This window comes from Rhinolophus sinicus, linkage group LG04 (assembly GCF_036562045.2).
Source record: "Rhinolophus sinicus isolate RSC01 linkage group LG04, ASM3656204v1, whole genome shotgun sequence".
NCBI lineage: Eukaryota > Metazoa > Chordata > Mammalia > Chiroptera > Rhinolophidae > Rhinolophus > Rhinolophus sinicus.
The window spans coordinates 188262945-188286078 of record NC_133754.1 but is presented as its reverse complement, the minus strand read 5'-3'; the positions used below and the strand labels follow the sequence as shown (position 1 = coordinate 188286078).

At 59.8% G+C, this 23134-nt stretch overlaps 2 protein-coding genes across 18 annotated transcripts in view; one reads left to right on the top strand and one right to left on the bottom strand.

Annotated features, from left to right (window-relative positions):
• The window catches only part of KCNT1 (potassium sodium-activated channel subfamily T member 1), a 63889-nt gene extending 48985 nt beyond the window's left edge, over positions 1–14904 (top strand). For 7 of the 12 annotated variants that reach the window (XM_074331379.1, XM_074331382.1, XM_074331376.1 and 4 more), the window contains 13 exons: positions 290–395; positions 1769–1941; positions 2360–2431; positions 2601–2735; positions 3072–3183; positions 7124–7225; positions 7675–7758; positions 7847–7975; positions 8250–8270; positions 9031–9352; positions 10787–10849; positions 13647–13731; positions 13885–14904. In XM_074331379.1, coding sequence (XP_074187480.1) covers positions 290–395; positions 1769–1941; positions 2360–2431; positions 2601–2735; positions 3072–3183; positions 7124–7225; positions 7675–7758; positions 7847–7975; positions 8250–8270; positions 9031–9352; positions 10787–10849; positions 13647–13731; positions 13885–14005 — 1525 coding nt within the window. In that variant the 3' untranslated portion in view covers positions 14006–14904. Of the gene's footprint in view, positions 1–289; positions 396–1768; positions 1942–2359; positions 2432–2600; positions 2736–3071; positions 3184–3261; positions 3400–7123; positions 7226–7674; positions 7759–7846; positions 7976–8249; positions 8271–9030; positions 9353–10786; positions 10850–13646; positions 13732–13884 lie in introns of those variants that run through there. The other 5 variants (XM_074331380.1, XM_074331377.1, XM_074331378.1 and 2 more) reach the window with 4 other exon arrangements.
• A 4689-nt stretch (positions 14905–19593) lies between these two features.
• CAMSAP1 (calmodulin regulated spectrin associated protein 1) overlaps positions 19594–23134 on the bottom strand; it is a 58178-nt gene continuing 54637 nt past the window's right edge. For all 6 annotated transcript variants that reach the window (XM_074331375.1, XM_074331370.1, XM_074331371.1 and 3 more), the window contains one exon: positions 19594–21433. In XM_074331375.1, the coding sequence (XP_074187476.1) occupies positions 21131–21433 (303 nt within the window). In that variant the 3' untranslated portion in view covers positions 19594–21130. The remainder of the gene's footprint in view (positions 21434–23134) is intronic.

Genomic DNA, 23134 nt, shown 5'->3' with positions numbered 1-23134 from the left:
GTTGCTGGACGGAGGGTGGCAGCCTGCTGACACCAGCCTGGTCCCGGGGAGCAAGTAGAGAAGGGGCTGAGGGCCATTGTCCACCTGTCACCTGGGGTGCTGGGGCATCAGGGAGGGGTTGACCAGGCTGTCAAGCAGGGATGGGTCCGTGGGGTCTGGCACCCCATGTGGCCACCCAGCACGGCCTGCAGGGAACACTTGGCTAGGGGCGAGGACAGGGAGGAGCTGGCTGCCCAAGGCTGGGGGTAGGAGCGCGTTCTGAGCCCACCGTGTCCATCTTCCACCCCAGGTATGTGAAGGGCTACCCCCCCAACTCGCCCTACATCGGCAGCTCCCCCACCCTGTGCCACCTTCTGCCTGTGAAAGCTCCCTTCTGCTGCCTCCGGCTGGACAAGGTAGGTTTCCTCTTGGCCTCGCTCTGCGTGATTCTGCACTTTGTCATAATTGCAAGGACGAGGAAATCCTTGGCCCTTCCCCTGGCTCATGCCCTTTTGCCCATCTTCTCTCTTGTTCTCCCTGGCCTGTTTCCCCTTTAGAGGCATGTTTTTTCCAAAAACCTGGGAGTGGGCGGGAGCCCTGGCAGCCGCTGTTTCCTGAAAGCAAGGACATGCCTGTTATAGCCACAGCTCACCAAACTCGAGACACGGGTGTCTGATCCACGGACCATTCTCAAAATGCACAGTTGTCACAATAGCCCTCCTTTATGGCGACACTGTCCCAGCCACACTCAGCATTTAGCTGTCCTGTCTCTCTCTCAATCTGGAACTTTCCTCGCCCTCCCTTGGCTCTTTTGATCTTAGCGTTTTTGAGAGCACAGGTGGGTTTGCAGATGTTTTCTTGTGAGAAGACTCAGCTTGTGCGTCAGCCCCCCCGCCCCCCAGCTGATGTGTGTCCTTCTGGTGGTATCCGTGGTGACACCGTCTTCGACCACGTGGTACTGGTGGCTCGGCCAGGGTCCTCCAGTGTGAAAACACTCTGGTTTTGCCTTTGCAGTTAGTAGGTCACTGAGGGGACAGGTGTGGGGGTTAGGTAAATAGCTGCTCTTCCCGCACTTCCACTAGTGTGAGGCGTCAGTCTGTGGTATGATCCCGCGTCCTTGTACTCACTTGTGACGTGCTGCTGTGCGAAGCCTTCCCCTGCCCAGCGAGTGTGTTCTCCCCCATTTACATGAGCCACTGTGAGCTCCCAGGTTCTTGTCTTATTTGGGGGTTATAATCATTGCTCGTTCTAACATCCTCATTCATCACGTCAGTATTCTGACATTCGGACTTTCCTGGTTTTGCTGGTGGGGGCCCTCCAGCCTGGCTTCCGGGTCCTAACGACAGGTCCTGTCACCCTTTGAACACTTCCATGCTTCCCAGCCCATCGTGTTCCCGCCCCACCTTGTACTTGCCCTGCTTCAGTCCTGGAACCACCCACTTCTCCAAGGAGCAGACTCCTTCTAGTGGGAAATGATGCTTAGAAACCAAGACCGGGCACTTGGGTTGCTCAGTGCTGCTGGGGTGTCACTACGTCTGGGCAGCTCAGTGGTACACACACATGCAGACACACCACACGTGTTTTATTGCTGCTCTGTCGAGACCATGTGTTTCCAGACACCTTCTTCCCTCCCTGATGTGACTTCCCTGTGGAGCAGCCACGTGCGAGCGCAGACGGGTTGGGTGGTATGTGAGGCTCCCGAGGGGCTCATGCAGGCTGTGAAAGGGTGGGGGTTGGGGCGCCTGGCTTCGCCGCAGCGGCAGCGTGGGTCCCGGCACCTTGTCTGCAGGGCTGCAAGCACAACAGCTACGAAGACGCCAAGGCCTACGGGTTTAAGAACAAGCTGATTATCGTGTCGGCCGAGACGGCGGGGAACGGGCTGTACAACTTCATTGTGCCACTGCGGGCTTACTACAGGGCCCGCAAGGAGCTGAACCCCATTGTGCTGCTGCTCGACAACAGGTGAGGCCCTGCCGGGCGGGGGCCCCCAGGGTCTTTCCCACCGAAAGCACCGCCCTGGCTCCCCACCAGCTCCGGCTCCCGTGTGCTCTGGCCCTGGGTGGTGCTCCATCGTCCTTTTTCATGGTTTCTCGTGTCCCTGTTGCCCCCCACAACTGTGAGCCCCCGGAGGCCCCCCCCAGAGGCCTAGCAGCCCAGAGCCCATGGTCCAGCCTTGGCTGTCTGGCCTGGGCAAGTCCCACCCCCTAGGGCCTCAGTTTCCCCTGGGGTAAAGTAAGAACAGCCTGAATGGCCTCTAAAGGCCCCCAGGCCTGAGATGCTGCAGTCCTGGGGACCCCTGCTCTGTCCCGCCCTACTCACCCAGGGCAGAGGGTGGGCAGCAGGGCAGGACGGACACCTCCAGGAACTGCTGTCCCCACAGGCCCGACCACCACTTCCTGGAGGCCATCTGCTGCTTCCCTATGGTCTATTACATGGAGGGCTCCGTGGACAAGTAAGGCCCGGCCGCCCGCCCCCACTGCCCAGAACAGGCCAGCATCTGCCCACTTGTTAGCAGAAGTTAACGGCCTACCCCCCAGGGAGTGGGGTGGGCCACAGGTGGGGGCAGGCAGGCACACCCCAGTGGGGCTCCTGGACCCCTGGCCACCTGGCTGCCCCTCCAGCCTGGACAGCCTGCTGCAGTGTGGCATCATCTACGCCGACAACCTGGTAGTGGTGGACAAAGAGAGCACCATGAGCGCAGAGGAGGACTACATGGCCGACGCCAAGACCATCGTCAACGTGCAGACCATGTTTCGGTGAGGGCGGCGGCCACACCCAGGGCAGGGTGGGGACCTCTCATCTCCACCGCCCCCATCAGCTCTACCGCCCCACCCCGTGACCACTTTGCCCTGAACCGCCCCGCTCTCCGGCACCACCTTGACCCCGCCCCTGTGGCCACTTCACTTTGGCCCCGCCCCCACGGCGGCCCTACCTTGGCCCCGCCCCCGCGACGCCACCACCTTGACCCCGCCCCCCGTGGCCGCCCCAAGTTGGCCCCGCCCCCGTGGCGCCCCACCTTGACCCCGCCCCTGTGACCGCCCCACGTTGGCCCCGCCCCCGTGACCGCCCCACCCCATTCCCCGCCCCCGCAGGCTCTTCCCCAGCCTCAGCATCACCACGGAGCTCACCCATCCTTCCAACATGCGGTTCATGCAGTTCCGCGCCAAGGACAGCTACTCGCTGGCTTTGTCCAAACTGGAAAAGGTGAGCCTCCTGCACCTGCTGAAGCCTGGAGGGGTGGGAGGGGCCCACGGGAGGCCTGGCACTGCCCTCCTCCCACAGGGGCTTCAGAGATGGAACTCAGCTTCCCTGTGAGGCTCCTGACTGTGTAGCCCCAGCCCAGGGGGCCATGGCTGGGGGTGGACATCGCTCCCTCAACCAGGTGCTGGCCTGGGAGCCTGTCGTGTCAATGACACGAACACAGGTGACACCGTGACTGCTTTCTTCTGCCCAGCCCCCGCATCCAATCCTGAAATGTGTCCCTTCTGTCAGCCGCCCAGCAGGTGCATGTGGTCACCGCCAGTACAGACAAGGGACTGGGATCAGAGGGAGGCACTTCCTTAGGTCCCAGAGCAGAGCAGGGCTCCGTGAGGGCATCAGCTGGGGAGGGCTGTGAGCGCAGGGGCACGGGGACCCACCAGGGCCATGGGGTCAGGCCACCAAGGACACAGGTACCAGCCAGGGACAGCGGGATCGGCCACCAGGGACACAGGCTCCAGCCCTGGCGGTGTCACCCTGGCATATTCACTGACCCCAGCCCCTCCCCAGGCCCCTGCTCAGGCCAGTGGCAGCACCGCCATCCACAGCAAGGTTCACGGCTGGGTGGTGGGGTGAGGGCAGAGCTCAGGTTGCCCAGGCTGAGACCAGGGAACAGCGAGTTTCCAGAGTGTCCCAGCGGCCACCGTGGTCAGGAGCAGCCACCATTCCCTGCGAACCTGCGCTCCCCAACCCAGGCTGAAGTTCTCCTCAGGGAGTGGCCCGCCACCTGCATGGCTTACCCGCACCACACGGTGACCCTAAAGCTGGGCCTGGCCATCAGCACCAGACAAGTGCTGGAGTGTCATCCATCCACCCTGCACTGGGGTGGACCACAGAAGTGGGTCCACCCAGCCACGACCAGGATGCCCAGGGGACCCTGGAGCTCCACTGCTGCCAGAGGGGTAGCCGGAAACCGGGCAGGCATTCCACAGGCCTGCGGAGCAGACAGAGGAGCCCCTGCCTGGAGGCGGCCGCCTGACCTCAGCTCAGGGACAGCACCTGCCTGCCACCCAGAGCCGCCCTGCAGCCCCCCGGGGCCACCATACACTGGGAGTTGGAACTGTGGGAAGTCGGATTCTGTGTCCACATGCTGGGCTGCTTCCGGATCTGGGGAGGAGTTTCAGGATGTGGAAGGTCCAGTTGGACCTGAGTACGACAGGTGACCATCGTGGAATCGGGTTCCAGGCTGATGTCCTGGCAGGGTCCTCCTTCCCCGGGTCCCTCAAGCAGACCAAGCTGCTTGCAGGCCTCGCACCCACCTGTTCTGGGAGGTGGGCTGAAAGTGGGTCAGCTTGGCGCACACGCTCCAGTCCCCGGTCCTTCCTGGACAGGCAGCAGGCCGTCGGCATGCATGACCACAGAGGCGGCCTCAGGAAACAGCCCTGGCCCTTCCGAGGTCCCCATGGGACTGAAGCCCTGGAGCTGGGGGGCTGAGGAGAGAGAGGGCCAGCAGAGCCATGGAACAATACCCACTCTTAGTAGATAGTCGGAGTTGACACCTGGCCACCGCCGGCAAGTACCCGGCCCATGTAGGAGGCCGCTGGAGCCCTTGTCTTCTCACGTGCTGGCCAGACTTGGCCTGGGGTCCCCTGAAGGTCTCTGCCACCCTAAGCACGTCCCAGCTCCTGACATTTTAGACAGATGGCCGAACGAATGGTGACAGCTTCCCACAGGAACAGCTCGGAACATTTCTTTAAAGCACGGTTGTTTGTTGTTATAAAGTGTGCATGTTTGTTATAAACGTGTGTTCTACAAGTATGAAGAAGAAAACAAAGGCCACACAGGTCACGGCGGCTTCCCAGGCAGAGAGGACGCTGCAGGAGGATGGGGGCCAGGCAGGGGCTGCTGTGTTCCCCTGGGCAGGTTTCACCGCAGAAGCGGCAGCAGCACTGGACATTTCCGGCTTTCAGGTTAACGTGCTTTTTGAGAGATTGGGATTGCAGAGTAGAGCGGCTCCCTGGAGGTCGTGCTCAGGAAAATCTCCAAAAGCCGGACATGAGAGGGAGGGGCGCTCTCCCCGTCCCTGCACCCAGGGCCCCTCAGTGGCCTCCTTGTTCTGACACACTCCATTCTGACCGTGGCTGCCTGTCACGTCCAGTCCCATCTTGCTTCCTGCTCTGCGTGAGGCTCCTGGGCCCCAGGGTCGCAGGAAGGGCTCGTCCACACGTGTTCCTGCATCTCGCTGTCGTTTGTACCCTGGTGCTCTGGTCGCAGGTCTCAGGTCCCCCAGGGCCGGCCTGGGAATCTGCAGAATGAAAAGGTGGCCTTGTCCAAAAGGCAGGAGTTCTGACGGCTCTTACACCTCTGGGCCTGGCCTGGGTCTTCCCACCTGTCAGTACCATTCTGAGGACATGACATCGTAATGATTTTGGGAAGTTCATCTGTCACTCTTATCACGTGCTGTGCCAGTTCTAAATGCCACATGTGTCTGGCTGGGGAATCTACACGGTCACGTGGTTCTCATGTTCCTCGGTCACACGCATCTCATTCTTGCTGAAAGGAACAGCGACACGTGCCCCAGACTCACTCACTGTCAGTTCCCCGCCCCACCACATCTGCCAGCGACACCCTAGATGTCCTGCCGAGTACGGAGGGACCGGAAGGAAAGGGTCGTGTCCTTTGCAGTGAGAGATGTGCCGTGCAGGAGGCAGCGAGAGTCAGAATGGCAGCAAGCGGCTCCCTGGCCTCTGATTCGCACCTTCTTTTCGAGTTGAAAGCGAGACGTGGTTCCAGCGGGAGTCGTGGCCTCTGGGGCTGTCACAGCCCGCTCCTCAGTCAGGGACGTGCCTTGTGCTGTGGTGATAATGTCCCCGAAGACATCCTCGTCCTAATTGCCAAGACCTGTACGAAATGTGGTGTGTGGCAAAAGGGACTTTGCAGTTGGGGTTGCATTAAGGACCCTGAGATGGGAGATGGCCCTGGGTCCCCAGTGGGGCCCCACGCAGTCACTGGGGTCCTTTGGGAGCCAGGAAGGTGCAGGAAGGGCCCTGAGCCAAGAAAATGATCGCCTTCTAGAAACAAACTGGAAATGGTGAATGAAAGGACTGTCTGCTAGGGCCACCAGAGGGTGTGGGCCCCATGACACCTGGACTCCAGGCCCGGGAAGCCCGTTGGCCTGTGGCCTTCCAGAATGTGAGAGAATAAACTTGCGATGTCTCAGGGATTTGTCCTAGTGGCCACAGGACACGTGCTGTGGGTCCCCTACTTCTGTGCTCATGGACCACCGGGTACAAACGGTGCATGTGGTTCTCTGGGCTCTGTCACACACACTGTTGTGCCATCGTCCTTCACTTACGAAACACAACCTCCAGGATGACGTCACCAAGATGATTAAGACTTGGGGTAGCAACAGCCAGCAGTCACCCAAGCCTGGGGCCTGTGTGACACGTCCCCTGGCCCCACTTCTCTCTCATCAGGGCCCCGAATCCTTACTCCCGAGTTAGGGTTTCCAGGCGGGAATTCCTGCCCGGTCTCAGGAATTTTTTTCTCTTTCGCATTCCCGAATCCCGAGATACACTGTTTTCTGTTCTCCACATTGAATCATTTCCACAATGTGACAGCCGACACTACCAACCACCTGGGTTCAAGGAGCTGATTTTCAAGATTTCCTGACCAACTTTTCTCAGGATTTGGGAACGGAAAAGCAAAAAAAATTCCCAAGAACGGGCGAGAATTCCCGCCAGGAAACACTACTCCTGAGCTCGGGCCCCAATGTGACCGGTGGGGACACAGCCGGGCACTCGCTTGGCTGTCTGCCGGTGCATGCACGCACGCATTTGTGCACGCTCGTACTTACACGTGCACTTGTGCTCGTGCTCACACCCTGCACGCGTACGCGCCGTCATGGCTGTGGGCACTGGCCCATCTGAGCCTCCCTTTCCTGCAGCGGGAGCGGGAGAACGGCTCCAACCTGGCCTTTATGTTCCGCCTGCCGTTCGCCGCCGGACGCGTCTTTAGCATCAGCATGTTGGACACGCTGCTGTATCAGGTCAGCCGGGGGGACAGGTGGGGAGGCCCGTGGTGCCCGCTGGGAGCCCTGGCCATTGTCTCCATCTTCTGCTGACGTCGGTCCCATTTCTGAGTCATGTACCTCCCGCTGAGCAGCCCTCCCTGGGTCCTGGGGAGCCCAGAGAACATTGGGTGGCTCTGGGTCCCGTCCCTGCCCTGGCACAGCAGGGGTTCCCTCTAAGTGTTCCTAGCCCTCCTCCCTCCAGAAGTCACTCCAGGGACGTGGCTCTCGGCAGCCTTTGTTTCTGGTCTCTTTTGACCTGACACGCTTGGCCAAGGCCAGCGAAGGCTTCCCAGCTGTCTGCTCGTTGAGCTGTGCTTGGGGACTGGCAAGCAGGTGGCTTCGTGTGCGTGTTTGGAGGCTCGGGGAGCCTGGTGGACGTGCCCCTGGTGGGCGCCCTGCCTCACTGCGGCCTCCCTCCCGGCCAGTCCTTCGTGAAGGACTACATGATCTCCATCACCAGGCTGCTGCTGGGGCTGGACACCACGCCGGGCTCCGGCTACCTCTGCGCTGTGAGTGCCAGGGCCGGCTGGGCACCGGGCTGCTGGGCACTGCCCGCTGCGCTGGCCCGGCTCAGCTCAGGGTGCCTGCACGTTACAGATGAAGATCACCGAGGACGACCTGTGGATCGGCACCTACGGCCGCCTCTTCCAGAAGCTGTGCTCCTCCAGTGCTGAGATCCCCATTGGCGTCTACAGGACCGAGTGCCACGTCTTCTCCACCTCGGAGGTTCGCGAGTGGGCGGGGCAGCAGTGCAGGCAGCCCCTCATTTCCCTGTGCGATTCGGCCGTCCCCATTGGTTGTTTTGGGGATCTGGGCCTTGGCTTCAGGGGTCCGGTCCACGTGCCCCACATAGGGCACGTCTGTTTGGGCAGCTGTGAGCGGATGGGGCAGGGGAGGCTGAGCCTCCTGGAACCACTGATGCCCACGAGGGCCTCAGGCAGCGTTGGGGGGAAAGCAGAAGCACCCTGGGTACCCAGGCCACTCCTGGTTTCCTTTACAGTCCCACGACCTCAGAGCCCAGGTGAGCGGCCTTGTCAAGCTTTCCGTCGAGGTGTTGCTGTGCAGAGTCCTACCTGAGCGTGGACCAGCCCATCGTGGGAGGGCGCAGGGCGCTGGGCTCCGGGCAGCACCAGCGTCAGGGAGCGAGTCCCGGGATGTGTGGGCCATGGGTCCACTAAGAGAGGGCTCATGGCGTCACCCGCCCATACAGCTGGGGAAATTGCAGCCCCTGGTGGGAAGCCCGAGCTCCCCCAGACACACGTGCCATCTGCATGTCGTGCTGTGGCCCACCATGGCGGGTATCCCCCTCTGTGCAAGGGTGGCCCCACCCGAAGTGCTGCCTGGATGGGGCTCCCCACATCACCCCGAGCCCCACGTGCCCACTGAGCCAGGCCCAGGCCCTGGCGTTTCCCAGTCCATCATGCTCCCAGCCTCTGATTTCTCCTGTCCCTAAATGGGGAAACCAAGGACCAAGAGGGGGTAACCCTCCACGGCCAAATCAGGACATGCAGGGCCCAGAGGGAACCCTCAGAAACAGGGCCCACAGATGTGAGGCAGCCATCCTTGCCCACCCAGCAGATGGAGACAGGCCTGCAGTCAGGGCTGGAGGCCAGGCACTCGGGGGTTCAGGAGGGAGGCTCCGGCCTGGCGCCCCCTCCCCAGCTGGAGAAGGAAAGCACCGTGTCCCTGGGCCCTGGGCCCACCCGCCTCCTGTCCCCAGCAGCGCCCTCCCCCTCCTGGGTCCCGCCTCTCCGGCCCTCACCCCCTCCTGCCTTGGCCAGTCCCAGATCTCGGTGAGCATGGAGGACTGTGAGGACACGCGAGACGTAAAGGGGTCCTGGGGCCCGCGGGCGGCGGGCGGCGGCAGCACCCACGGCCGGCACCCAGCTGGGGGCGACCCGGCAGAGCACCCAGTGCTTCGGCGCAAGAGCCTGCAGTGGGCGCGCAAGCTGAGCCGCAAGTCCCCCAAGCCGGTGGGGAAGGCGGCCGCCGAGTGGATCAGCCAGCAGCGGCTCAGCTTATACCGGCGCTCCGAGCGGCAGGAGCTCTCCGAGCTGGTCAAGAACCGCATGAAACACCTGGGGCTGCCCACCACCGGCTATGGTAAGAACCAGCAGCACGGCTGGGCCAGATCGGCCACAGCAGGTGACCTTGATGGCCAGGGGTCCCCGCGGGCCTCCTGTCAGCACCACCACGTGGCCGGTCAGAGCCCTCTGGTGTGGGGAGCGCATGGGCTCCTCCCCAACGGGTGCTGAGCCCATAAGGAAGAGCTTATCCCCACCATCCTGGGGCCTCAGGTTCCCCATCTGTAAAAAAGGGGCTGGAGCAGGGGGAGCCCACATGCCGTGCACCTGGAGGAGGCTGTGGGGTGTGGCAAGCCAGGCTGGGCTCCCTGAAAGCCCAAGGCGCAGGGTGTGGGGACAGAGTGGCCACCTCCGACCAGTCCTGCTGGACCTCAGGAATGCAAGCCCTGCCCACTGTGCCCTCGTAGAGATCAGGGACGTGGCAGGGAGACCCCAGGGCCCCAGGACCCCCAGCCTGGCCCTCCCAGCAGCCAGAGCTTGGGGATGTGCCGGGGAGCTGGGCAAATGGCACCACACACTCGGCTGTTGGCCCCATGGAACCCCATTGCCATTCGTGTGGCACAGTCACCCCATTTCTGCTGCTTTGGGGTGACATTTGTCTTCGTCAGCAGATGGAGGCAGCCCCTTCTCACTGTAGCTTGTTTTGGGGAGGTTTCTGAACTTGACCAACAACAGGCCTGGGTGGCCTGGCTGACTCAGAAGAGAAGCTCATCGTGTCCCTCACTCTGGAGACACTGCCTCTGTTGATGGGACCGAAGGGGGGCCTGAGCTCCCGCTGCTGCCTGGCCATGTCCGTACCCTGGGCTACATCGAGGTTCTGGCCTGCACTGGGTTCCACTCGCGGCCTCTGCCCGTCGCTCAGGCCTGGCTCTGCCCCAGCAGCACCTGCTCTCCCCACCCTGCTTCCTGTCGTCTGTCTCCTGGGTCAGGGAGGCTCAGGGCTCTCCTAGGAGCTGCCCAAGGGTCATTCGGGCCAGGCCATCCACTGGCTGTGCAGACCTGGACCTGGGGCGGGCGGGGACTCAGCAGTCAGGGTTTGGGGGATCGGTGACCCATGAAAGCCATCCCAGCCCTGTCCCCATCACGTCCCAGCCCCGCAATTTACCTTTTCCCCCTGTGCTGTCCCTTTTTGGGGTACACTGATGCTGAGGCTCCAAGTGGGGTGTCTGGGGTTCAGATTTCGGCCCATCGTCTTCCCAGAGCTGGCTCCTGCTCACAACCCCCTCGGCCTCGCCACCCCCGCCGGCCAACCCAGAGCTTGGCAGAGAAGGAACCGGTTTCCATTCAGACGCAGACTTGCTTTCCAGGTGGCTGGCACTGGCCCCCATGGTCCCGGTGCAGCTGACCGCCCCACCCCGCTGTGCCGGCCGCCGCTCTGCTTGCTGACCCTCTCTCTCTCTCTCTCTCTCTCTCTCTCTGTTTCTGTCTGTCCCTCTTCCTGTGTGTTCTGTAGAGGATGTAGCAAATTTAACAGCCAGTGATGTCATGAATCGGGTAAACCTGGGATATTTGCAAGGTAATTTTGCTCCGGCGGACTCGGCCGCCGCCTAAGGGGGCATGCCCACCCTCCGCCGACGGGCAGCCTGGTGCCCGCCCCGCCTTGGCCAGACAGGCAGACAGAACAGGAGACGAGAGGGTCCCTGCAGGCAGGGTCTCGGTGCTCCCAGATGCCCCATTGCAAGGACTTTGACACTCCTCTCCTCCTCCAGCATCTGCTGGTGACTGACCAGGAAGGCGCATGGTTTATGCTGGTCCCCAGATTGTCACTGTGCAGCTCTGGGGTCGCCCAGCGCTTCCTCTCCCGTTTGTTGTCTAAGATGATAAGCCCTGTGTCAGTCTGCCCTGACCTCACAGGTGGGCCACCCCAGCCTGCAGCTAACCCCGTGGATACCCAAGGACCCCGACCCTCCCAGCTCCCCCTTGGGAAGCATCCAGATGGATGGTCCCAAGCCAGGGTCCTCCCGCCTGGGAGTGGGTCTGCTCTGCCCTCAGCTTCTGTGGGCCGCCTGAGCCAGGTGGACAGTTGCTGTCCACACCCCAGCTGGGGCTTCAAGAGGGGCATTTCTCTCTGTAGTTGAGACAAAGCCCATTGGTACCCCATGTCTGGTCTGGGCTCCCCATTTCTTCCAAGAAGACACCCCACGGCCCCCAGACCTGCCCCAAGACCCCAGCAGAGGTCAGAGTGGAGTCCAGGCCACACGCCTCGCTGCCAGGACCCCTTCCTTCCCAGGAGGCTGCTCACAGCCGTAGCTGAGGTCAGAGCCCACATGCCTGGCCCCCCTGGGGCAGCCTCTGCCCCCAGGGGTAACCTGGGCCCAGAGAGGCATTAGCTCAGAGGGTGCCGTCAGGCAGGCCCAGGAGGGACACCTCCGTGGTCCACAGCCCGGGCCAGAAGGGCCGGCACTGCATCTCCTGGGGTCTTGTGCTTTTCCCTGCCCGAAACCCTCAACGGCGTTCCTGGAAGGCCTGCCAAGCCAGCACTGATCAGTCTGGCGGCTTCCACAAATGACAGTGTCGCCCCTCCCTGAGCCTGGCTGCATCTTGCTTCGTGCTGAGGTGCCCAGTGGGGGTGGCCTCCCCCACAGTCACCAGGACTCATTGGGTGGTGGTGGCTGAGCGCCCCACCACGTGCTGACATCAAGGGCCAGGACACAAAACCAAAGAGGCGTGACCGTGGAAGAGGTGGCCCTGTTAGCCAGGGCTGCAGGGTGGTCCATCCTGGGCAGGGAGTGGTTACGAGCCCCCCCCCCCAGGGCTCTCAGCTGCACCCCCACTCCCAACACCTTCCTCACATCCACCCTCAGAGGGAGGCACTACCGTGGCTCCCAGTTCATAGAGGAGGAAACTGGGGAGGTGCGAGAGGAGAGTGTGGACGCCCAGAACCGTGGGGCCAAGTGGTCTGCAGGGCTAGGAAGGGGGCCCCCTAGAGGCCTAGAGCACACGGTGGGGGGCGGAGTGTAGGCACAGGCAAGGGTGAGGGGGAACGGCCCTTGGACATTTGCCAGGAGAGCCATCGCCAGCCCCCACCCCCAACCCAGGCCCCATTTGAGCACGTGGGTCATGATGAAGCTGGCTGTCCTGGGAAAATCATGGTCAGTGTCTGATGACTGACCACACCCACCCGGGAGTGCGGCCGGGGCCCCACGTTCCCCACCCACCTCTCAGCTCAGCGCCCAGAGTACAGAGCTTGGCCCAGCCACGAGCTCTGCCTGTTTCTTTAGGTCTGTGGTCCATCCACTCCAGGGGGTGGGGCCAGGCCGAGCGGGAAGTCCCAGCGAGTGAAGACAGGCTGCTGGCTCTCACCCGGGCACCAATGCCCCACACACAGATGGGTGCCCCGTGCCTGCGGGAGAGAAACTAACTGGGGGCCCCGTCCTATCGGTTTCATTGTCTTGACTGAGTCCGCAAGCCACATGGCCGACCTGCTGATGGCTATGGTCCATGGGGCGGGGGCCCCAAGTGCTGCTTCCCTCTCCTGCCTGCATCACCCCTGCTGCACGCTCCAGGCACCCGGTTCTCCACCCTGGAAATGCACGCTGGCCACTCCGGGCTGGGAGGGGCCCCTCCTCGCATGGAAGCACATGCGTGACCTGCCCTGGGGGGTCCTGATCGCTGTGGGGATCAGATTCAGCTCAATGCCCCAGCTTCCCAGCTTTGCAGAGAATTCTGTCCCTTTGTCAGTAGCCCAGGCGTGTACACTCCTGCCAGGAGGGGGCGCTGCACAGAGAGGAACTGGGGGTAGCTGGGGGCAGAGGTCACCCAGGTCTGGACCCCTCGAGCGTTATGAGGCGCCTTTATACATCACAGATGGGTAAACTGAGGCCACGAGCCATCGTTTCCCTGCCAGTGTACTCGGGGCCACTTCCCAGGAGTGGCCAACCCTGACCCTGGATTTGGCCAGGGAGACACCTGGGAGGTCACGGATATTTCACCAGAACCCGTTCTCATTCCTGATAATCGTGGGCCAGGGATGCAGGGCACTGAGGGGTGAGGGACAAGCCTGAGGGCTGGGTTAGGTGTGTGTGCAGGTGGCAGGTGTGTGCAGGTGTGCTCGGTGCCTGTGTTCAGGGCCAACGCCTCTGAGATGCTGGCTGCTCGGGCTGAGCAAGATGCTTGGGGTGTGGGTTGGAGCCAGTGCCCACTGTCCCTCATGGTTGCCCAGTCCTGGCTGAGTTGCCAGGTCAAGGGGTTCGGGCAGGATGGCCAGAAAGGCTGGAAGATTGTGCAGCTGGAGCACCCGGCTCCTGCGCTGGGCAGAGCGGGGTGGGTGGGCCTGAGTGGTAATGGCTGGTCGGGCCCTGTCTCCTTTGCAGACGAGATGAACGACCACCAGAACACGCTCTCCTACGTCCTCATCAACCCCCCACCCGACACGAGGCTGGAGCCCAATGACATCGTGTAAGTACTGTGTCCCCAAGCAGTGCAGACACTCGCTCTGGTCACTACTGTTGTCGACACTGCACCCCCAGGCCGGGCGTCCAGCCCTGGCCTCGTGCTGGCTGCCCTGAGCGGAGGGCGGCGTCAGCACCAGGCTCTTCCTGCCCACTGCAGGTACCTCATCCGCTGCGACCCCCTGGCCCACGTGGCCAGCAGCTCCCAGAGTCGCAAGAGCAGCTGCAGCAACAAGCTGGCCTCCTGCAACCCTGAGACCCGTGACGAGACGCAGCTCTGAGCCAGCCCTGCATGGATCCCTGCGAGTCTGCACGCAGCGTGACGCGTGGGTGTGCAGGGACCTGGTCTGCGACGCTGGCCTGGCCTACCTGGCCTGAAGCCGTTCCCAAGACTTGAGGGGACCGAGAGAGGAGAATCCACGCGGGGTGGGGGCGAGACCGCAGGCGGGGAAGCCTTTTTTAACCTGTTTTTACAGATCAACACAAGTCTGCACAAATGTACTGCAGCTCGTGCCCGGGCCTGCTGAGGAGCAGCTACGGGGTGGGGGCTGGACACTGCCCCTGGGCGGGCACAGCTGCGTTTTCAGGGCCATGCACCCACGTTTATTCACGGGGATTTGGCATGTGCTCGTGTTCTCCACTCTGCGGGCCCCAGCTGGTCCTGGGCGCACGACAGTCAAGCCAAGGCACTGCCCTGCTGGTGGGAGAACCAGGGGAGCCCCTCCCAGAAGAAAATCAGAGCAACAGAGGCCTTGCGGCTTAGCCAGGAGCCCGAAGCTGGGCGGGCACTGGACAGCATGTTGGCAGCCTGGGCACGTGAGAGGGGAGCTGGGCCTGCCAAGACACTGGGGTTCCCGCAGCCACTGACTGGGGGAAGCGAGTAAGAAGCCATCCTCCTCTATTTTTAACTGAACTTCCCCAGCCACTGCGTTCGCAGGCCCCGGGTGGTGGGCAGTGCTTTCCCAGCCTGTTCCACGCCCTTTGAACCTCCGTTTTGAAGCACAATTCAGCCGCTGGACCTGCTGGCCACGTTGGAATCAGCTTTTCTCCTCAGAGAGGGAGGGACTGGGTGGCGGTCATCCACGGGGTGCCACCCTGGTTCCTCCATAACTGTTTGTGACAGGTTGTGCTTGGGCCATGCTGGAACCTTCTATTAAATGGATGCTTTCCGCAAGCATGAGGATGGTTGTAAGGCATCTCCTGGGTGGCTTCATGCCCCGGGCCTTGGTCTCCCCTCCCAGCTGCCCGGTTTCAAGAGTTAGAAGCATGTGCAGTGACCACCTCCAGACATTGCAGGGAAGCCCCTGCACCCAGGAAATTACATTGGCCTGGGCCCACCCGGAGCAGGAGGCAAGGCCTACTTGGTGGGAAGGGGGTGGCATCTGGGTCCTGGCAGCTGGGAAGCCTGGCTGGGGGAGACTGGGGGCCACCTGCCCAGCTCCAGAGCCTGGGCGAGCCCCTGGGGTGACCACACAGAGCCCAGGATCTGCCCACAGCCGTGCACTTGGCTGTGGGGGCCCTTAGGGGGCAGGGGACATATGCCTGGCCAGCAGCGGGTGCCTGAGTTTTTCCTCAAAGGACCCAAGAGGCTGGAAGGGCGAGGACCAGGCAGCACCAGGTGGTAGGGCACCAGCCCTGAGGGAGGGGTGTGACCAGGGGCCCTTGGGTGGGCAGGAAGGAGCTGCTGAGCAGGGTGGGGAAAGCCCAGGGCCCCTGATGGAGTGATGGGCCACCAAGGAGGACCAGGGCCCGTCCCTGCAAGGTCAGTGGCTCCCAAGTCCCACCAGCGAGTGTCCCCTCTGGCGACATCACCAGCAGGGCTCCTGCCACTTCCTGGCACCCATGCCCCAGCTCCCTGAGGGAAGGGGGTACCTGCAGGGACGGAAGAGAGAGGGGACTTTGCCAGCCTCATCGACCAGGGGCTCTACAGGGAGGGGCTGCAGCACCTCGAAGCCTGAACGGGAGGATGGTGTGCTGGGAAGCCACCTGACAAGTTCAGGAGACAGGACGGGGGGTGGGGCGTGGTTCCCCTCCAGCCCGGGACGGCTCCCTCACCACAGGCTGAGGGAAGACGAGGGTCCCTGCAAAGGCTGAAGGACTTGCCACCACCCTGAGTGGCCAAGAGAAGGTGTTGCCCAATGTTCTGTGATACTAGTTTTCAAACAAAATTAGCGAGAACCTTTTTATTTTCTTCATTCCTAGTCTAACAGAAAACTGTTTGCTCAAAATAACAGAACACCGCACTGGGTGATTGTCGCTTATGCAAGAGTTACATGAATGCCAGAGAAGCCCATGGGCCAGGGGTGGGGACTTGGTGATAAGGTGGCCACATGCCCCATGACGCGGTGGCGACAAACCCGGCTCTGAATGTGTACCGCAAACTTGAGGGCCACCGACCGAAATCTCAAAGTACAATTGAGAGAGATGCTGGGAGAGGAAAGGATGTGGAATTATACAAAACGCTGATTAAAACCAGAGAAGGCAGGAAAGAGGAAGCTAGGAAGACAGGATACGGCAGCGAGAGCAACAGTTAGCAGGGTAGAGGCCAAGCCACCGCCTATGCCTGTGCCCAAACCGCGTGTCCCTGCCAAGTGCTCACACTAAGCACTTATGCTAAGTGCTTACACCAAGTGCTCACGCTGAGTGGTCACACCCAGCGCTAAGTACACTGGTCAAAAGACAGCCCCACAGAGCGGATGGAAGACCGAGGCTCCAGCCGCGGTGGGCGGAACATCGGCCCGTCATACCCCACCCCACACGTCGATGCGATTGGGCTGCAGGATTCTAACCCCAGCTGGCATGTGAGTCCACAGCAAGGCTTTCAATTGGTCTCCACAGAACCACTGAGGCAGGCACCCCCCCATTCTTGGACCTCATCTTTATGCTGGTGCACACCCGATGGCCTCAAGGTGCCTTTTCCTTTTGGGGCTCAAGCTCGCATCAGGAGCCTCGTAAGCTGCACATGCTGTGATGGGTGGCTGGCTCTGTCTTAGAAGCCGGGAGTTTCCTTTTGAAACAGACAAGCTAACGGTGCCTGCGGGCCAGGGGTGGGGTCCCATGGTCCTGCAGGTTGGATAGCACACCAAGGTCCGAGGTCCAGGGCAGCTGGCATGAGTGGCTCCAAGTCCAGGACCTCAGCCATCTGCCTGGGGCCTCCGAGGGCTGGGGTAGCAGCTGGCATCCCAGGACCATGGGCAGCCAGCTGGCCAGAGCCTTCGTCCCCGGTGAGGTCAACAGGAGCTTGGGAGACTCAGGGAACCCCCGCGTGGGGCCTCTGGCTTGATACTGCCCACTGGCGGGGCCGAGCCCGGCAGCATTTCTCTGCATGAGCACAGTGTTGCTGGTGTCTCCGCCATGCCCTGGTCGCAGAGCGCTGAGCCGGGAAGCACACCATCAGGGCTGGACAGGTGGCCCTGGGCCTGGCCATCCGTGCCCATGGCGCCCTGCAGGGGCACTGGCCTGGAGGGGGTGGCTTACACAGCCTCGTGAGCCACGCAGGCTGGCCCCACACTCTGCGGTCCTACTGCAGTGGGGGGCCCCCTGGCCCCCAGCATGTCACTGTAGGATCAGGGAGGCATGGACCAGGCTTGGGGGTGCCTTGCTCTCCCTGCAGCCCTGTCTCCCCTGGGGACTAGGCCCCAGACCCCCCACCTGCTCAGCCAGGACGGTTTCTTTCCCTGGTCAGTACCCGGGGCCTGCATTCGGCTCCCCGCCGAGGACGCAGAGGCAGCAGGAACTCTAAGACCATCCGTCAGGGAGGGGCCCTCATTTAGGATGTGATGCTGCTGCCACCACAGGACAAGCGGGGTCGCGTGCTTCGATGCAACCCCAACACGGGCGTCATGCTCAGGTCCCAGCCAACGTCCCCATAAAGGCTGGCTGTACGCATGGACTGGGGACATCGTGCAAGGAACCCCTGAAAGGTAGGCTGCCTCCAGAGTGAAGGCACCTTAGCCTTCAACGACAGACGCCAATCACAGCATGAAAAACAGGCCCACAGAAGTGACGCCAGGGCCCAGTTTGTTGGCTTCTGACCTTCATACTACTGCTGCCTAGACGCCATTTGTATGGGAAACCTGGTTTTACTGAGGACAGACAGGGAGAGAAGGAAGGCCAAAGAGCCTGAGGTTTCCACTAAGGCAAGTTCCACCCTGAGATCTCACACAATGTCACACCTGGGCCTTCAAATGTCATCAATGACTGCGAGTGGGGACCGTGAGAGGAGCCGACAGCCCCTTTAGGGAGCCCCCAGGGTGCTGTTCAGGACGCAGCCCCTGTAGGGCTCGGACCACAGGAGGCCCTCTCTGGGCTCCTCTAAGAAAAAGCCTGGCCTAGCTGAGCCACCAGTGTGTGGCCAGTTTGCTCAATGGTTAGAGCACGGTGCTCATAACACCAAGGTCGCCGGTTCGATTCCCACATGGGCCTGTGAGCTGCGCCCTCCACAACTAGATTGACACGACTTGACATGGAGCTGATGGGTCCTGGAAAAACACACTGTTCCCCAATACTCTTCAATTAAAATTAAAAGAAAAAGCCTGGCCTGAGAGATGGAACCCTGGGTACCTGCTTCCCAGGTGATGCTGATACAGCCGGTCCTCCCACCACACAACTGAGAGAAACGGCTGGAAATGCACCTGAAGGAACCACTTCTGAAAAGTCAAACGCTGCCTCACAGAATAATCAGCATCAATTATAAAAGGTTATCCAAGTTAATTTTACCAGCAAATCTTACTTCAGGTACTCCCCTCTCCCACCCTCTCCCACCCCGCGCTGCAAATAACTACAGTTTCAAGCAATAAAAATCTAATCTTGAAGTAGCTTGACAATTATTCTGCTTTTAAGTTTTGCCTGGGAGAAGAGTAAAGCTTCGGTCCCAAGACCTGATGAGAGACTGCTCTGTAGGAACACGCTGACAACCTTGGGTCGGGGCCACGGCGAGGGCAGTCACTTCGGCATGTGTGTACAGACACATCCCTGTGTGTGCACGCTCCTGCACACGTGCGTGTGGGGATGAGATAAATGCACCTGCACATATATTTGTGAAACAACAGGACTCGAGCACTCTTAAGTTTCACTTACCTTAGATACCAACCCCCTGGGGCTCCCAGAATCCTGTGAGCAGCAAGGACTCACAGAACCTTCACCACACAAGCACTTTCTTCACAAAGTGAAATTCTATGTATGGCTAGACAAGGGCAGCCTGTCTTCAGTAATTCGGAGAGGCAGTCAAGGACACACGACTGCGCCCTCCTGAGACACTTACAACATGACACAAAGATTTCAGGTGCTTCACAGCTCAGGTCTACAAACAATAACAAGGCGGGACCACATCCAAGCCAGAAAGGACTGAACTCTCCTCCCCAAAGGGAAGCCTTGTCCGAAACTTTTCATATGAAATGGAAAAGGTCACTGTGCCGATCGACGCACAAAGGACCGGGAGGCGTCTGGCAGCCAGTCCAGCAGCACCGGCCTAGAGACTTGGGACAGCTGCTCGAAGTGGCAGCTGCTGTGTCACTGTTTGCTGGCTGGCGTACCAGGGAAACTGTCACGTGTTAACGAGCAATTTCAGGATGCTCCGTATGTTGACAACTCCATGAGTCTGGCAGGAATGCCATTTGCCGGCACTGTGCCAGAGGTACCCCTGAATCCTCTTTAGAAACCACCGGGCTGCACTCACTTCAGCAGGACTGTTGTGACAGGGAAGCTGTCACCCATTTTGGCTTCCTACAGGAAGAGGCTGGAAAGCCTCACTGCTCCAGAAGGCAGAAGAAGGTGATTTCCTAGTAAATTAACTAAAAACAATGTGCAACTCCTCTAGAGCAAGAAGCTGGGCACGCTGAGCAACAAACTGAGCCATGACAACCTCGCACACGTGCTTAGCAAAAAGCAATTAGTTAATTACTTTATTACAGTGGAGTGTTTTCTTAAAATAAATACCATATAATATCAAACATACAGTGAGAAATAAAGCACACGTGAACAGCATGGTAAGGAGAGCTCACTGGGACGTTAGAACCACACCACCTTCCATCACGCGTACAGGGCAAAGCCCCGGTTGACACGTGTATATACACAATTGCAACAAACTTTCTGCTCGGAGGACAGGACAAGACCTACGATTCAGTCTAGTGTTTCTATGTTTCGTACCATGTTTCCGCCCTCCTCATCTATCTAAAATTATGGGATAGTTGTAGTTGTCTGACTTCCTCTCTACCGAGCTTTTGTGTTTACTGCAGTTCGAGATAGATTCAAGTAACACTCCCAAGAAAATATGTGCAAAACTAATACGAGTGACTCCAGAATCTTCCGGCAGTAGGAGCTGCTGGCTGTCAAGCAGGTGTCAGCAGAGCTGCAGCGCCACGTGAAGGCTGGGGGAGGGTCAGGCCACGCGCCCAGGTGGCTGCAATGGACCGCCTGACCACCCTACCCCCCCAACGGCTGCTCTGGAGAAGCGTGCAGACTGCTAGGCCTAGGGGGGAGCCTGAGGCCATCCCACTTACTCGGAGCTCCGAGAAAACGGCAAATGTCGGTTTAAGTCAGCAGCAAAACAAAGTGCCCAGTGTGGACCAAGGACCGCACTCCTCCAGGCCGTGCTGTGCCGGAAGCAGGAATCGCGACAATAAAAATGCTAGAAGAACTGTCAGCTCACGTGCATCACCTTTAAGAGAAACATGCTCAGAGTGAAAAATATTCTACTTCACCAAAATCTGTCTTTATTAAAGTGAACAAATCATTAGAGTACTACCCCGACTAACGAGCGAGGGCTGCAACGTGCTACCTTGCCTATCTTCAGTTAGCAAACACCAGCTGAGGGTACCATTTGCCGTCCTCACGAGCGTGCCCGCAAGAGCCATCGCCGTGCTGTACACGTTATTCTAGCAGACAACTGTGCAGATTTCAGTGCTTCTAGGGGACTGGTGTTTTCAGTAAACTTTTTCTGAGCAGCAAAGAACACGAACTGTTTTCAGAAACCTCAGAGCGGGATATAAACGTTGGCAGTAGACACAATCAATCAATAAATATACAATTTCCCAAATGGAAAAGTTTCCTCAATATGAATTCCTTTCCTGAAGACATTCAGACACCCTGACCCAAGAGCCCGTCTCAGTCCTATAACCTCACGAGGCCACAGCCGCCAAGGTGAGGGCCCGGGTCATGTGCAAAGGGGGTGGGGCGAGACCAGAAAGCAAAGTACGTCACTTCCAATTTTGCTGAAGAACTTCAAGTAAAAGGAATCCGGCTCCACACACCCCCGGTCCGGGAGCCCTGTGGCCGCACCGCGCACGGTTCCCGGCCCTCCATCCTCGCTGTCCCCGGCATCCCCGCGCGCTGGGAGCTGGGGGTCTCTTCTGCCGGGAGAAGCCTGTCTGCGAGGCCTGGGAGTGCACGCCGCGGGCCCACGCGCCTCACTTCCGGGTCTGCGTCTTCTTTGGCACCGCGGGCCGCTTGGGCTGCCAGAGGTGGCTGTGAATCGTGAGCGCGTCCACACTGACGGACATGGTTTTGGCTGGGATCAGGTTGAACTGTTTTCGGTCCGAGCTGTATTTGTACAGTTTGTCGATCATTTTCTTGGTGATGCTCTTGGGCCCTGTGCCAGTTAGTTTGTAGATTTCCTCCGTGTCGGGATAGTAGCAGTAAAGCGCCCTGAACTGGCAGCCGGCATCACGGAACAGGATGATGTAGTGGTTGGCGTCACACTTCTCCAGCTCCTGCATCGAGGGAGTAAAGAAGAGACAGGAGGGCTTCAGAGAGGCTCCCACGGCCCCCACCTGCGGCGCTCCACAGTTCGATGGCCAGCGAGCCCCAGAAGCTCACTGATAGCCAGCAACAGCTCCCTTCCTTCCTGACACTAAGATTATCCACTCAGAGGAGCACCGGACGCCACCGAGGTGTTTTTTAACCTAAGCAGCAGGAATGCAAGGGAAACAAGGCTTCTCACATTAGGTGGAAAGCCGCGTGAGGAGGTGCCACCAGCACTGGCCATCAGGGAAATGCACATCCAACCAGTGAGGAGGGCGACAATCAGACAGACAGACAGACAGTGACGCTGGCAAGGCTGTGGAGAGACTGAAGGCCTGGCACCGCGGGGAGTGGGAGATGGCACAGCTGCTGATAATGTTACACTTTAGTTACCATGGACTCGGCGATGCCGAGAGTGAGCCACCAGGAATGTCCACAGCAGCCCTGTTCACAGTGGCCAAAAAATGGCAACGACCCCAACGTGTATCAGCGGACGAGTGGCTAAAGGAAACGTGCTCCACCCACACAGTGCGCTCTTATTCAACCATAAAAAGGAACAAACACCGGCACGTGCTACATGGATGAGACTCGAAAACATGATGCACAGAACAGACCCCTTCATGTGACGTGTCCAGAGGAGGCTGGTCCGGAGACGGGCAGCGGATTCCTGGACCTGGGGCTGGGGCAGGAGTGTGGGGCGTGGTAATCGGTTTTGGGAGATGGAATGTGCTGGAATTTGACAGTGGTGATGGCTGTGCCGACTGCAAACAGACTCAGCCCCAGAGTCGTACACCCCAAACGTGGGACTTTAGGGCACAGGAGTGAGTGGTGTGCCCCCAAAAGGAACCTGAAGCCAGCACGCCTATGGGTAGTGTCTGCATCTCACCTCTGAACTCTGAATTTTTTGTGGTGGTAACTTTTAAAAATACGCCCACATCATGCTTGACAATATCTAGTTTAACTCTCTACCCCAGCAGTTCTCAAAATATGGTCCAGGGGGTCCTGAGACCTGCTCAGGGGTCTCCAGGATCAAAGCTGAGATGCCACCTGCCTCTTCACGGCCCTCTTAGCGTTCAGGGAGCTTCCCAGAGGCTATGAGACAAGTGGTCTCGTACCAGACGGGATGAGGAAGCAGTAAGGACCCCGCTGACCGCTCCAAAGCTGGGCATTAGAAAGACGTGTAAAACGAAAACGCCACTCTTCTCACTATTTTTGTGTTAAAAATAGTTATTTTTCACAAACGTATTGTTTTTGTCAGCAAATAATGGGTTCGTTACTTTAAATAATCAAATACATATTTTAAAAGATTAAGACGTTATGTACGTGATACTGATTCCAACTCCATAAAAACTGTGATCAGACACGAACAGAAATAGATGCAAACAGCAGCGCGCCTGATGTGCTCCCCCACCCGTCCCTCGGCCCCGCCTCTGCCGCTCCTTACCCGGCGCAGCCCACTTCCACCCTCGCTCTCCTCACGTCCATTCTTGCTCCGGAGGCGGGTCGGCTCAGACCCCTCTGCCCACAGCTGCGTTCGCCGTCTGACTCAGAGCAGAGCTGGAGCCCCTCTGCTGCCCGAGGCGTCCGATCCCAGCTCCCACTGCAGCCCTTGGGTTCCCAGGAGCTCCGGAGCCTTATTCCTCAAACCTGTATAGCCCTCCCTCCCTCCC